This window comes from Anser anser (genome assembly GCF_964211835.1).
Source record: "Anser anser genome assembly, chromosome: 8".
Classification (NCBI taxonomy): domain Eukaryota; kingdom Metazoa; phylum Chordata; class Aves; order Anseriformes; family Anatidae; genus Anser; species Anser anser.
The window spans coordinates 15,927,375-15,942,283 of record NC_139728.1 but is presented as its reverse complement, the minus strand read 5'-3'; the positions used below and the strand labels follow the sequence as shown (position 1 = coordinate 15,942,283).

At 37.0% G+C, this 14,909-nt stretch overlaps 1 protein-coding gene across 4 annotated transcripts in view; it reads left to right on the top strand.

The window, feature by feature from the left end:
- Positions 1-14,909, top strand: part of ZNF326 (zinc finger protein 326) — an 80,463-nt gene that overhangs the window by 59,190 nt on the left and 6,364 nt on the right. For all 4 annotated transcript variants that reach the window (XM_083847118.1, XM_083847119.1, XM_083847117.1 and 1 more), the window contains 8 exons: positions 3,680-3,806; positions 5,858-6,263; positions 8,919-9,117; positions 10,915-10,949; positions 11,869-11,956; positions 12,458-12,572; positions 13,996-14,143; positions 14,504-14,603. In XM_083847118.1, coding sequence (XP_083703244.1) covers positions 3,682-3,806; positions 5,858-6,263; positions 8,919-9,117; positions 10,915-10,949; positions 11,869-11,956; positions 12,458-12,572; positions 13,996-14,143; positions 14,504-14,603 — 1,216 coding nt within the window. In that variant the 5' untranslated portion in view covers positions 3,680-3,681. The remainder of the gene's footprint in view (positions 1-3,679; positions 3,807-5,857; positions 6,264-8,918; positions 9,118-10,914; positions 10,950-11,868; positions 11,957-12,457; positions 12,573-13,995; positions 14,144-14,503; positions 14,604-14,909) is intronic.

Sequence of the window (14,909 nt, the reverse complement as noted above, 5' to 3'; positions counted from 1 at the left end):
TGTTCTGTTTCTGTACTTTAGTTCAGCAGCTCGTTCATCAACACTGTGTGCAAGAAGCTGCAGATACCAAAACCTGATTTATTCCTTTAACAAACTCTTTGTTTCAGATACTTCAACTGTGTCAAAGATTTGGTTTATTTTAAACTTCAGGAGCAACTATGAACCATTTTTTTTCCCTCTCTGAAGTATTCATAGATACACAGGATACTTCTTCAGAGGTTTCTTTGCTGAACAGTTACTTTTTAAACTTCAATGAAACAGAAGTACCAAACTTCTCAGTTGTTTTGGGTTCGAAGCACTGCAATACAATTTCTAGCTGCTTTTTTCCTAGCATTTGAGTACACATTCTCTTAACGTGTGAAATATTTTCACATTTAGTTTGAGCAGTGTATGCAGTCATCTTCTGTGCATCTCCACCAGCAATGAGAGCCTGAGCTAACACAGAAGTGAATGGGGAGCAGGCTATAGGCTGAGAAGATTGTTCTGTACAGACACAGCTTTTTTTTTTTGTGCTCCACGTCTGTCTCTCTGGCTTTAGTGAGTAGAAGAAGAAGAATCAAAAGTGTGAAAGAGGCCAGCGCAAATAGATTTGTATGTTGGTTGTCAGGTTTGTGAACTAATAGGCTATTTGCCTTGAGACTGTAATAATTAAATCTGTGCAAGTGATTCTCATTCAGGTATATTCAGTGAACGCTTATTGCCTTCTTGTACATTTATTTTCTCTTTTCCCCTTTTAGAATAAAGCCTATCTGGAGAACAGACTGAAAGTAAAGAAAAGCTCTACTTGAAGAAATATTACACTGCTTATTTGAATGCAATATCTTTGTCAAGTGCTGGGCATGATTCATAAAGTCTGTAAATTTTTGACTAAGTTTGCAGCTGGCAAAATGATCAAGTGGGAGGCCAGTGGTTGGGACAATAGGTTACTGCTCAGCAATCTGGAACAGTCAATGAAGAAGTTGGAAGATGATGGTAAAACCAACTCGATTAGGTCAGGTCGTAGATGCTTCTGTTTCCCACCTCACCTCATGTGTGTCACACTGTCCGTTTGGGGGTGTGGAAGGAATAGTACGAGTGCCCCTTTGGTATATTTAAAAGTCTTGGCTGATTAGTTGCGTAGGGACTTTCTGAGCTGCAGTCGAAGTCTTAGTGTTTGACATCCTTTGAATGTCTTGTCAGTGGATTTATCCAAGTCCTTTCTTAAATCCACGTAGGTTTTTGATAACATCTTGTCACAGGGCAGTGCTGGGACTTGGAAATCTATTGTGAAAAAGCATCCAGTTCATTTTTTAAGCTTTTTTTTGGAAGTTTTGTTTGCTACCTCTAGTTTCTTGTAGTAGAAAACCACAGGTGTAATAGTTTGTCACTTTGTTCCTGTTGTATCCCCCTGTTAAACCTTTTCTAAGAGAAACATACTACAGTGTAGGTAAATGCAGTGCTGCGAGTCTGGGCAGGAGGAGTAAATTGGTCAGTTAGGGAACAGGAATTGCTGCCCTAAGGGCAGTGACTTGAAGATTAAGGGAATGGCAGCCACACTGCTGATGTTACAGGTATCCTTGCTGATCCAAGAGTAGCACGAACCTTGGATGAGTAAAGAGAGCATTGAATAGAAATAGACATCAGATGCTGTCCTGGGAAGCGTATTTTAATATTTGTTTTTGTGCTAAAATTTTTAGAAAAAAAAAACACAGCACCTTTATTTGAAGCTATGCTTCAAACCGTTTTTTGGAATAGTTCTTTTGCATGTGAATGTGAAAGTTGGTGGTGTTCCCTCCCCACACTCGTCACTCACTGTACTAGAATCAGATTGTGATGGCAGTGATCTTGACAATGCGTTTTGTTCTTCCTTGTTGAATGATGTGATTAGCCTGTTTAACCTAATTACCTTTGTGCCATCGCAGGGCCTGTAGATAATAGGGAGCAGGATAAACTGAGGTGAGTTATTGGTCCCCTTCAGGCGGTTTTCAGGATGTCAGTGTCTTTTGATTTGATAAACTGCACTTAAAAAAATACTTCGGATCTGAGATGAACATAAGATCAGCTAAACTTAATTTTTGCAAAGCTCTGGAATTCTTTCTATTGACTACTTACTCTTCTTACATGCCTGCATCTTTATGTAGGCAGTCTTTAGGGTATTGTCCTAGATTAGGTGGTAGATCACTCACACCAGAGGGGAATATTAGATACTCGTATTAGAAGGTTCAGCAAGTTCCTTAAAGAGTAACATCCTACAGCTTAGACTGATATCATGTGATGCTACATGATTACTATTTTGAGAAGTCTTTTCTACTTTGCTCAGTCTTTATTGTACATCCCAAATATGGGGTGATGCAGTGCGACTTCCAAGTTCTAGAAATACCATCCTCAACTTTTTAGAAAGTACCTATGGTCACTAAAAGGAAAACAAACAAACAAAGCAGCAAATCTTAGTTGGAGATTCTATTTGAGCTTGTTAGGGACATCTGTAACAGTGAAATACTCAGCGAAGTACCATTTGCAATTTTCTTTGCAGATGTAAGAAAGTAAATTGCAATGGCTGTCTGGTCTAACAAAATGCAGTTACAAACGGGAAATAGTGTATATACTTGCTTTCATCACTACGGTTACTTTCACAAAACTAATAGGCACACAGAATTACTATGTTTCGTTAAGTGGGAAATATTTTATTACTTTGAGTGGGCTTATTGTCCTGTTCTGGAAAAGCCTTGGAAATTTTTTTTGAAATGTAGGAAATAGTGGACAAATCTTCGTGTGGTTATATTTTTATTCTTTCTGTGCTCACTGATTTTCCTTCTCTACCTTACCTTTTTAATGAGGCTTGACTTGACAGGCTTTCTTTCTATTACCCAGAAGTTAGTGTTGGTCAGTTCTGGGAAACAGTTATGGCCACTAGAATGGTGATGTGGTGCAAAGTGTGCATGTTACAGGAAGGCTGCGGGTCATGTTCCTTATGCGGATCTACGTTGTTGTCTTAGAGCTTTGATTTGTTATGTGGTTATTTTAACCATACTTTTATATAGGACTTAGAGCGTTGAGGAGAAACTTGGTTCTTTTGGCAGACTTCCTTACAAGATACAAAGGTGTCATGAAGTGGCATCAGCTCAGCTATGACGTACCACCACCTTAGTAGAGTTGGTCACCTGCAACTCAGTGGTGCTGTGGTGGTTTTTTGTTGGTGCTAGAAGGGAGCGTTTGATTGGAGCCTGTATGCAGCGTCTGCATTGCAGCGTGATATGGGTTGTAACCTTGAACCAGTGTCTCTGGTCAACTTATGAACGTTTTTTTTGTGGCATTGTTATAGCCAGGTGTCTGGACTGTGTGTGTTATCAAAGGGAGGAAGTGGTCATCATTCTTGACTAACTTCTGATGCTCCGCATCAGGCTCTTTCCATTTAGTTGTCTTAACCTGCGTCTGAATTCCAGCTGACAGAACAATAATCCTGACCTGTCCATTACTGACAAAAAATGTCATCTTCATTTCAATTAAGAGGTTCTCTGATGATGACAAAGACACACGGCTTCCCTCAGCACATTGTTGAAATTGATTCACAACTGAGAGTGCTGTATTTTGTTTGTAAGCTCTGTGGCAGGTTAAACATTTTACTTAAGAATTTAAGCTAGAATACTTAATAAGACTTCTCTCTTGCTTTCTTTATAAACATTTTTCTGCTCTTTTTTAGACATGGACCGTGATTATGGGCATGGAGGCTATGGTGGCCCACGATCCATGGACTCTTACCTTAACCAATCCTATGGGATGGAGAGTCATGGAGGTGGAGGCGGAGGAGGTGGTGGTGGTGGTAACAGGTAAAATAATCCTTCAGTTGTCCCAAGAATTGATCAAATACGATTTAAGTTTCAGTCATTCTGTTTTCTAACTTAAGTGTTCCTGAGGCATGTTGTTATGATTTTGTATGAACACTTCCGTTCTGAGTCTTCATGTTCATTAACTACTGGCAAATCTTAAACTGTAAGAGCTAGATTATTGTAACAATTAGCATTTTTGTGGAAAAGTTTGACACTGAAACAATATGTCTGTGACTGAAAATGGAACAAGCTTTATTTTTTGGTAACGGTTAGTAATTTATAACTGATTGGCCTGACATACTGTTTCTGACATAGCAGACTAGACCTAATTGGTTTAGTGGCTTAGACTGAATCTATCAACATTCCGTTTTCAAGGAACATTTAGGGTATGTGCTCTTTGGTTTGAATGTGCAGTGCTTAAATGGTCTTGGTATTGAATCTGAAAGTCATGTCCAGATTATTTCTTTGGCAGGTACTGATTACACTAAAAACTGTGTGCATGTTCTGGGCTGCTTTGCAAGATGGTTTAGTCTAAAAGTAAAATTTCTGAGGCAGTGGTCTTAAAGTTGTGTATTTAATGCTGGGATGTTATTCCCGTTGCTCTTTCAGATAAAAACACTAGGGAACAGCTGATTTGATTTATCTTTTAATATCACATTTGAAGTAGCATGCTTTTCAGAGTAGTGATTCTATCTTGGAGGAAATGAAACGTGAAGAAAACTTAGGTAACCTGATGGTTTTCTTGTGTGCGCCCTTGAATTCTTGTCTGGCTGTAGCCAGACTACTGTATGATTCTTCTTTGTAGTCACTGTAGCGCAAGGACAGAACTAAGTAGGGAGGCTGGAGAAATGTTGTGTTTTGCTGCATGGTTCTGTTAAACATTTTAGTTCATTATAATTTGTTTAATGATGAACATAAGATTTACTTGAAAGTCTGAGCAGAGATTGAGGAATGAGCTGTACCTACCATACAGTAATCTGCATATGATTGAGTTTCAATGACTACTTGAACATGGAAATGTCTCTTGCCATGTAATGTTAATATTGTACATGGACTCCTTTAGATAGCACTATTTTCTGTTTACTTCTCGGTCTTCCAAGACTAAACATATTTTAAAATGAAGGCATTCAATTTATTATAGATCCAGGCAGAACTTTGAGTCTGTTCTGGTTTATATTTTATCAGTCAAGGGGCTGTCTTTCCCAACTCCTGCTCAATTACCTGTTATAACCCTGTAGGAACACTAATGTGTTTCCCTTCTAACTGGGTACAAATACTGATGATTTCCAGCCTGACTCCTGCTAAAGTAAATCAGACTCATAGTAAATAGCTAAAGATTTCAGCTCCTTGTTACTATACTTAGAAACTTCAAGGACTGTTTTTGTTTCCACTGTGCGTGTATTGAGATAGACTTTCAAAATCCGGAGTTTCTAGACTTAGTGGTCTGCAAGGAAAAGATATATGTGCATCGAAGATCACAATCTCTGATTGGGTGACTGAATATTGCAGGGAAGATGATTTCCAAAAAGTATAAACATGCATGGAAGAGCACTTACGTTTTCCTTTAAAATTAGAATTCTGGGGTGTTTAAGACTCACAACTGTACCACTAAAAATTGATATTTTTTTTAACTCTCAGTTGAGAACTAAGCCGCCTTTTAACTGCTGTTTAACTGTTAAAATATGAGGGCATGATTTTGAAGAAAGGACAGTTTGACTAGCCTGTGAATGTCTGCAGGTCATTATTTTCGTGAGACTAGGGCTGGGCTCTAATAATATTTTAGTAAATGTTGCTGAAAATTTTAATTGAATGAAGTTCAGGCATACTGAACTTTAGAATTGTTTGTAGAAAAAATGGCTCAGATAGCTTTCTATCTGGTCATAGTGTCATTTGCCCAGCCCTAATCAAGATTAAACAATAACACAACTGTACCGACCAGTATAGTAATAAATTGATTTTAGTTGATAAATGTCAACTGATAACTTGTCTTTTTGAAATGTATAACATTAGTAAGCTTACTTTTTTTTCTCCTCACTGTGCAACTTTTCCAGGTTTGGACCTTATGAGTCTTACGACTCCGGGTCTTCTCTGGGTGGGCGAGATCTGTACAGATCTGGCTATGGTTATAATGAACCCGAACAAAGCCGCTTCGGAGGTAGTTATGGTGGTCGATTTGACAACTCCTACCGGAATAGCCTTGACTCTTTCGGAGGTAGAAACCAGGGCGGGTCTAGCTGGGAAGCACCTTACTCCCGTTCAAAATTGAGGCCTGGGTTTATGGAGGACAGAGGAAGAGAGAGTTACTCTTCCTACAGCAGTTTTTCTTCACCCCATATGAAGCCTGCACCTGTAGGCTCTCGGGGGAGAGGAACGCCTGCTTATCCTGAAAGTGGATTTGGAAGCAGAAACTATGATGCTTTTGGAGGACCATCAACAGGCAGAGGCCGAGGCCGAGGAGTAAGTACAGAATCTTTTCAGATTCTTTTCACTAGACACTCTTTTAAACCCTTTCAAGACCACTGCTTTAAAATTAATACACTGTTCAGTACAGTGTGGTTTTTTGTCCAAGCAAACTATCATGGTTGACAATGTTGTTTACCCCCTTGAAACTGTCTTCAAGTAGAATGCAGTCTCTCTTTCGCTCTTGAAAGTAATGAGTAATAGAAGACTAGTTGATAAGGTTTGTTAAATCTCTCCTTTTGTTTGAAAGGCGACGATCAAAGTAATAGGTTTGGTCTAAAAGGGATTAAAAGGACTTGCATTTTTCCTTGTAAGCACTAGCATCCTTGTTGCTGGTGGGGAAATTCTTGAATATTGTGAAAGTTTAATTCAAAGCCATTTGAAGTTTTTAGTAGGTTAAAGGTGCAATGTATATGCAAAAAATAAAACCCGGTTGTGAATGCCAGAGTAGCTTTCGTTTCCTGTAAAGGTAAAACTTTAGCTAATTCTTTAGTATGTTCAACACATGCTTTATCAAACATCAAGTCTTCTCTTAAACTTAGTTCTTACTCTGACTTGTGTATCGAAAGAGTGATGGGGAGGAATTTGCAAAGGTAGGTGGCTAGCAGTTACAGTGATTCTTATTTAAAATTAAAGCATGATTAAAGGGGCATCATCAACTTGAAATCGAGTTCTTTCGCAAACTTGAGATTGATTTCCAGGTAATGTGTCTAGCCCTATGACTTGTATTCATTTTGTTTACTGACATATCTTCTACCTCTTTTTCAGTGGATTCCTTTCCAGTGTAGGATGTAAAAACTGTCCATATTAGCTGGACACAAAATAGTAGATCACAGTTTGGAGAAGTTGTGCTTAATGTTTAATGAGCTAGGGAAAAATACAGCAGAAGAGAATAAAAAATAATCCTGACAGAAGTACTAACTTTAAGTTGATGGTGTCCCTTTACTTTGGTTTTATAATCCCAATACTGATTTTTTTTAAAGTGGAAAGAGTTCAGTGAACGCTTTTCTGCCTATGCCTCTAGGTACAACTTAACTTTTAAAATTCTTAAGTGTGCCATATCTCTTTGGGAAGCAATTCTTTAATGTTAAACCATACAACTTGCTTGTAGCTTGAAGTGTAGATGAAGATCATTTTTTTTCTGGGTCTTTGAAGTGCCTAATTGTCTGGTGGTCTTGTTTCAGAAGGTCTACTTTGCAGCATTCTTGAATACTGTAGTTGTCATATTCAAATTTTAGCTCAGATTTGCACATGGCTACTAGCTAGCATGTAGCATGGTATTAGAAATAGTTTAATCTTTATATTTCTCTGCTTGTAAAGCTGAAAGTGTTTGATTCTTAAGCTTGGATGCCATCCTTTCAGAACTCATTTGGATCTGAAAGTTTCGTGCAAAATGATGACCAAGCAGCCTTATTTCTGTTTTATTTTTGTTTTTGAAATCTATCTTTTTAGTCTTTTACATTATCCTTTATTACATAAAGGCTAAAGTACTTACCATACTTAAAATGCATTGCACCTTTAATAGATACTGTTTTTAAAAAAGTACTTGAAACTATTCAAGTGCCTACTTCGTTCCAAATTTGTAGACATACGATGTAAATGTACATGCTAGGTAGTTCTGTAACTGTCTCAACTAAATTAATTAACGTGGAGATCTTGTGCATGGACTTTTGATTAAGCAAAGTGCCTGTTTTGATGCATTCAGTCTGTCATATAAAATCTGCTAATAAAATGGGTATCCTTTTTGTGCAAAGTATTTTGAAGTTATTTTCATGTTCTTTGATAGTGTAGTACTAATTCTCTTCTTATGGTGACACAAATATTTCTGCTTATCCAATTCATCCATCCAGTTAGTGGGCTGTCTTCTGACCTTTGTTAATCAAATAATTGAGCTAATATTAAGAAACGTGTTGGTGCTTTGAAAAAAATGCAGCTACCTAAGTTCTCCCTCTTCAGATTACTCGTTTATTCCATGCCTTCAGAGAGGTTGCTTTCATAAACAGGTGTCCACCAATGTCTGTACAGCACTTCAGAAGTAACAGAAGGATTTAGTCTTTCAACTGAATTTTCATTCCTGTTGCTGACATGGTTTTTGTATCAGTCCCTCCAAGCCCAACTTCGGAATTCACTGCTGCGCATGGATTGATTAAGTAAAAGAAAGACTGAGCTTCCTTCAGTTAATCACTGTTTCACACTGAACAACTTTCTTTATTCAGTTTTCAAATCACTGCTAATTATTTAGCGTAAAGAAGTCTCTCTTTCTCTCTCGGCTGCTAACTAGAGTGTAGGAAAAAGTAGTTTGGTTAGCTCTGTTTTTTTCAGCAAGGGAAAAGTCATTCATCATCTAGAGAATCTGAAGAGAGGAGCCAAAATGTTAGGCTGAGATTGAACTTTGACAGGCATGTTCATCATCTGGACAATGGTTCTGAATAAGCAGAAACACGGTTTATCCATGTGTGTTCTACTGGACAGCCAAAAAACCATTGCACAAAACATCAAAACTGGGAACTTAAATTTCCCCCTGCATTTTGTTCCAGAATGCAGATTTTAATATACAGTTTAATTTTAAAATAAACACTTGTGCCGAGTAATTGTTGTATTTCTATTGATGTCATATACTAATACCTTTTTCTTGATTTCCCAAATTTCCAGCATATGGGAGACTTTGGAGGAATGCACAGACCTGGAATTGTTGTTGACTATCATAACAAACCCAGTCCTGCAGCAGTTGCTGCGCGAGGAATAAAAAGAAAAATGATACCGCAGCCATACAACAAACCTGGTGGGACATTTATCAAGAAACCCAAAATGACAAAACCTATTTTGAAGCTGACTCAGAAAAAATCACCTAGTAAGTAATAAGTGCCAAAATTAAGTTAAAATTGCTATTTTTTTAAAATTAATTTGGAGTTATTTAGTTTTAATATTTGGAAAAAAGGCAGTGCTGTGTTGTAACTTTTTATTTTCTACCTTCAAAGTAGTCTATAACAGACCTTTTGAAATTACTCTTCTACTGCAAAGATAACTTGCTGAATGAATGTGGATATTTTGATGTGTTTAAATATGTACTGCTGAGGACTGCTTCATCTAGACTTCATAAAGATACTTCATGGGTGCAAATTTTTACCACTGAAAATATTACCAGATTTTATGTACTGTTAATTGGTGATGGCTGACAAACCTTAAAATGTGCACTTGTATAAGACTAGGCCTGGTTGCCCAAAGATCTTGATGTATATGTGAAATAGAGCATCAACTGTAGTGCAGCTACAATAAAGGCATAAAGTGTGGATGAAGAGGAGAGAGAGAGGGAGGTGAAATGAGAAAACAGTGGAAAATAGTTCTTTAACAGTGGAGGGTAGACGAGAGTTGTTCTCGTAAGTGAAATTCTGTAGTGAAGGCAAGAACTTTAAAGATGATAAACTGGAAATATAAATTACAAAGCATTAGTGACACTTGACTTTTGTAGTTTCCTTGAAGATGTCCTAGAACTCTAATAATTGTTGTATTGCAGCCAAAAGTCGAAGGTAGAAAACTTGCTAATACAGTTTGAATAAGTTATTTGCTTTGAGGCAATGTAAACTTCAGTTAAAGTATTACAAACAGCATGTACAGTGGTCGAATTTTGGTTTTGTGTTTGTCGCTTTCTCAGTGATTTGTATCTGCAATGTTTTATATAGTTTTATTATAAATCATGCCTGAAAAACGTTTAAAATTACTTAAGCTCAAAGCTAGCAAGGTAAGTGTGCAGACTTGGGAGAGACTTTGATTTTTAATTCTTACTTGCTCTATTTTATATTACAAAGCTGTTAGCTTTGAATTCAAAGCTAAGATAAAATTTTCAACAGGTGGGCGTGTAGAACACATTAATATGCATTTTGTACAGGGGCAATATAATATTGGACTCACTAACTTTGGTGTCGTGAAATAGGTCCATAAAATACACATCCAAGTATCTCAAAAGACTTGCATGTCAATGGTTTCTTCTCTTAGCTCTTCTCAGTATCTTTGTAGGTTCTACTTTCCTGATCTACCTTCAGACAGAGCACTTTTAGTGTGTTACCTGTTTCCATTCATTAATTTCCACAACCCAAGGACTGTTCTATACCATGTAAGATTGAAGCTATGTTAATGGAGCAGATGGTTCCCACTAGAATGCACTTTTAATCAACTTGTTCTGTGGTTCTGAGATGGGTTTGTGGGAAGACTGAGTGGCTTAGTACAATTTTCGAAGACTTGAACTGAAAGGTGCTCTAAGCGGTATTGTGTAGTTGAAAACTAAAAAGTGGATATCAACTAACAGGAGAATGTGGATGTACACAATGTGCAATATATCTCAAAATGTCTTTTTATCGTTTTTAATCTCATCTATCTCAAAAAGTCATGACTGTCCTTTTAGTCATGACTTCCTTGTTTTGTGGAGTTAGATACCAGTGACTGTTTTTGAAAGACTGGTTAGTTTATATTCCTAAGAATACCTGATTTTACTTTAAGTGTTATTATTAAAATATGATAAATTGTAGATCTAGACTGTGTTAGGTGCAGAATAAGTTGACTTTTTCCCTGAATATTTTATTGCTCTAAAATTAGTAGATAGTAATATTAAACAGCAATTTTTTATTATTTCTTTCTTATTTTATCCTTATAGACATGAAGACATCTTTCCAGGATTCTACTATAGAGGTAAAGACTCTCAGAACTAGAAGATGCTTGATTCTTTCACAATTTGAATGGTATACCTTAAGACAAATAATTATTACTTTAGAGGTACAAAAACTAAGGCTTAACTATGTAAGTTTTTCCAAACTTGATTTTTTTTTCCTTTTTATTTGAAACTGTCTTACTTTAGTGGCAGTTTGAAATCTTACTGACTTCAAGTGAAAGGGGTAGCTTGTGCAAATAGTCTGGAAAGGGAACTTTCAAGTGTATTTGTACACCTACCAGCTATTTTTGTAATATACGGCTGCCACGTGAACGCTTCTCACGTCATAGGCAGTCAACTTGATTTCACATACCAATAACCTCTGGCTTGGGTGGGTTGAGAAATTAAGTATAAAATGACAGGGAAATTACGGCAATGAGGGAGAATGGATAGATGAGATGTCAGTAACATTAAGGGGAGAAGGTAAATGAAAAGAGAATAATTGTTAACAGATGTTCTCTGTTAAGGTGCAAAGACTAGTTCCCACCTGCAGAAAGATTAGTTGCCAACAGCATGCAAGAATGCGATTATTAAGATAAGCGTGTATATATCCTTCTTCCATGTTAAGAGATTGAAATGTTTTTTCCTTGTCGTTGAGTGGAGGTATTAACGTATTCTCAAGGAAGTATTTAAGTCTGAATTGGCAGTCAGAAGGTTTATGTAGAAGACAATGAGAATTTTGACTTTGAAACTAATTTATAAAGATATCCTGGCATGAAAGATAAATGCATAGTTTGAGGTGATTTTACATTGAGTCTTATGTGGTTGCTCGTTTCACTTTCGTCCATTGTCATATTTGATTAAAAATAGCAGGTAACAAATTAGTGGAAATAATTCACATTGTTTGCTGGATTTAGGATGGCATTGTTTTTTCACATGAAATTTTTGGTTTTGACTTAGGAAATTGAAGTGGACACAAGTGGTGCAGTTGTTATATATGAAGACTTTACAAGAGATGCTTATGATCTTGGGTATCAGACTTTTGGAGGTAAGTCAGTTTGCTTTGTCAGGTAAGGTTTTTTAGATACTGTATTTGTGTGACTTTGGGTGAATAGATTTAGTATGCATGTATGTATGACCTCTAATAATTATTGCACAGCGTGACTCTTACTTTTTTAACACATTTTATGAATTTAGGCAATGGAGAAGGAAATCGTTTGTAACATCCGTTGTGTTTTCTTTATTACATGGTTATTGTGTCTGCTTTGTGGTTATAGGATCTGCTTTAATTCTGAATTTCCTTTCTCTTATGCATGTAATCTAGACCACTGCCTGTTTGAAACAGGTATTTAAATTTGTCATTTGTAATGGAGGAAAACGAAAGAACTTCTATGGCATTTAAATAAGCCTTAAAACAATGTTGATGTAGGATCTGCATTTTGTGACTATATAAAAGGTGTTTGTGGAGGAGACAGGGAAGACAAACGCTTTGCTTGGAGAGCCAGATTTTTGGGGAATATAACACTTTAAAATCATTCTGTGTTTTAAGATGCCAAAGGAGAAGTTAAAAGTGAAGAAGAGGAAAAGCGACGAATTGAGGCCAGAAGAGAGAAGCAAAGGCGTAGAAGGGAAAAAAACAGCGAAAAATATGGTGACGGATACAGGTTTGTGTTGTAACTTGTCTCATGTGGTGTGGTTTTCTTCTGCTTTATCCTTGCTTTGTAAGAATATACCTTCATTCCTGAAAGGCCCTTATGGACTGATTTCAAAAGAAAAATAAATGAACAAATGAGCAGAAATGAACAGCACCCTAGATGTTCAGCTCTGGGACCTGCAGCATAAAGAAGACATGGACCTGTTGGAGTGGGTCCAGAGGAGGGCAGTGAAGATCATCAGGGGATGGAGCACCTCTTCTACAAGGACAGGTTGAGAGAGTTAGGATTGGTTAGCCTAGAGAAGAGAGATCCAGGGAGACTTTATAATGACCTTACAGCAGTCTGTAGGCATTGAAGGGGGTCTACAGGAAAGGTGGGGAAGGGACTCTTTATCAGGGAGTGTAGTGATAGGACGGTGGGTAACAGATAAAAGAGTAGGCTTAGATTAGATATTTGGAAGAAGTTCACTGTAAAGGTATTGAGACACTGGAAGGGGTTGCACAGATAAATTGTGAATGTTGCATCTTTGGAAATGTTCAAGGCCAGGTTGGATGGGGTTTTGAGAAACCTGATCTAGGAGGTGTCCGTGCCCGTAGCAGGGTTGTTTGGACTAGGTGATCTCTAAGGTCCCTTCCAACCCGAATCATTCTATGATTTGCATGACATTCGCTGTATCAGGAATGCACGAGTTACTTGCCTCTTCTCCCTGACAAGTGTATCAGTGCACACTTGAGAAGCAGCTTAGAAGGGTACTGCTTTTGAAACTCATATTCCAGTGAAACAAATTCATATTCAGGTTGAGCTAAGTTGTTAGCAATTGACCTGGTTCAGTTTTTTTGTATGTATGGTGAGCTATTTTGTAGTAATAGTAAGTAGATAGTTCTGTAACTAACTTCAATTTTGTCACAGCCAAGCAGGCTGTTGGCCAGGGCTGTACAAAGCTATTCTGCTTTATGCGAATGCAGTGTATGGTCGTAGCATTAGTGCCTCAGTAGTACTGAGGAGGCCATATTTCCTCGTAAGGATTTAGTTTTTATATGGAAAACGAGCTTTGGGTGAGTTCTTTTAACAGTTTGTAGTTAGTAAATCATTGGCTTGACTTTGATAAGTACTACAAAAGATAACACAAAATGGAGAGCTATGATGGATAAACACACAGAATAATATGGTTTTATGATAGCTAGCATCTGGTTTTAGTAGTTTTTCTTCTGCATAGATAATTTACTAGTCTCAGACTAGCCTTTATTTGGTTCTTGTAGCAGGTATCTTTCCTAATGGTAAAATAGATTTTTTTTTTTTTCATTCAGGCTTCTTTAAAGAATGCTTTTCTTATTACTTTTCTGGTTAGGTTTGTCAAGTCCTCATTGTTTTGAGGGGAGAGGGAAGAATGTTTCTTTAATTGTAATATTATTTATTGTATTTCTCTTGGTAGAATGGCATTTACTTGCTCATTTTGTAAATTTCGAACATTTGAAGAAAAAGAGATTGAGTCCCATCTGGAGAGTGCAGCTCACCAGGAAACATTGGATCATATCCAGAAGCAAACCAAATTTGACAAAGTAGTGATGGAGTTTCTTCATGTAAGACAATGGTTTTTTAAAATTTATCTAATGTTTTTACATTAGAGTGTAATTAGAAGGTATCATTTAGTCTTCAAAATATGCTTAATTTATCATCATTCCTTTTGGAGAAGACTTCTGGTGCAGTGTGTATTGTTGAAAGTGAGACAAATACAGAGTCATTAAAATAGTGTTGCAATTGTAACTTCTCACAGTTACAATTAAAAGTAGTGCTTTAAAAATGCCCAATTAATTGCTATTTATTTTTGCTCTCTTTTCCAACAGAGCTATTCCAAGTAATATTTTAACTACGGGTTTCTGTTGGAACATAAACGCTCAAACATCAGCCATTACAATTTATTTTTTTCTGATTCTCTGTAGGAGTGTATGGTAAATAAATTCAAGAAGACAGCTATGCGTAAGCAACAGACAAGTAACCAAACAGACAATGCTCAAGCTGTTGAAAAAGATATAATGGAAGGTGAGTAATGATAGTGCATACTATGGAGATCAGTTCCCACACCTTTTTTCTACCTGGTTTGTTTTCCTTGACTCATTTTGATGTTATGTGAAATGTAAGCAGAGATAAACTTCAGATTTCCTGCCCAGGTAGCCTTGTCGTAAAACAAGATAATGTTTTGCTAAGTACTTGACAAACAGAATTATGTAGGCCTTGCCACAGTCTTATTCAGTATAATCCATGAGGAATGGCAACAGGTGGGTGCAGTTAGATTGAAAAAGATCACTTTATTAAGTGGTAACATGATAATGATCAATGTGATGTTCA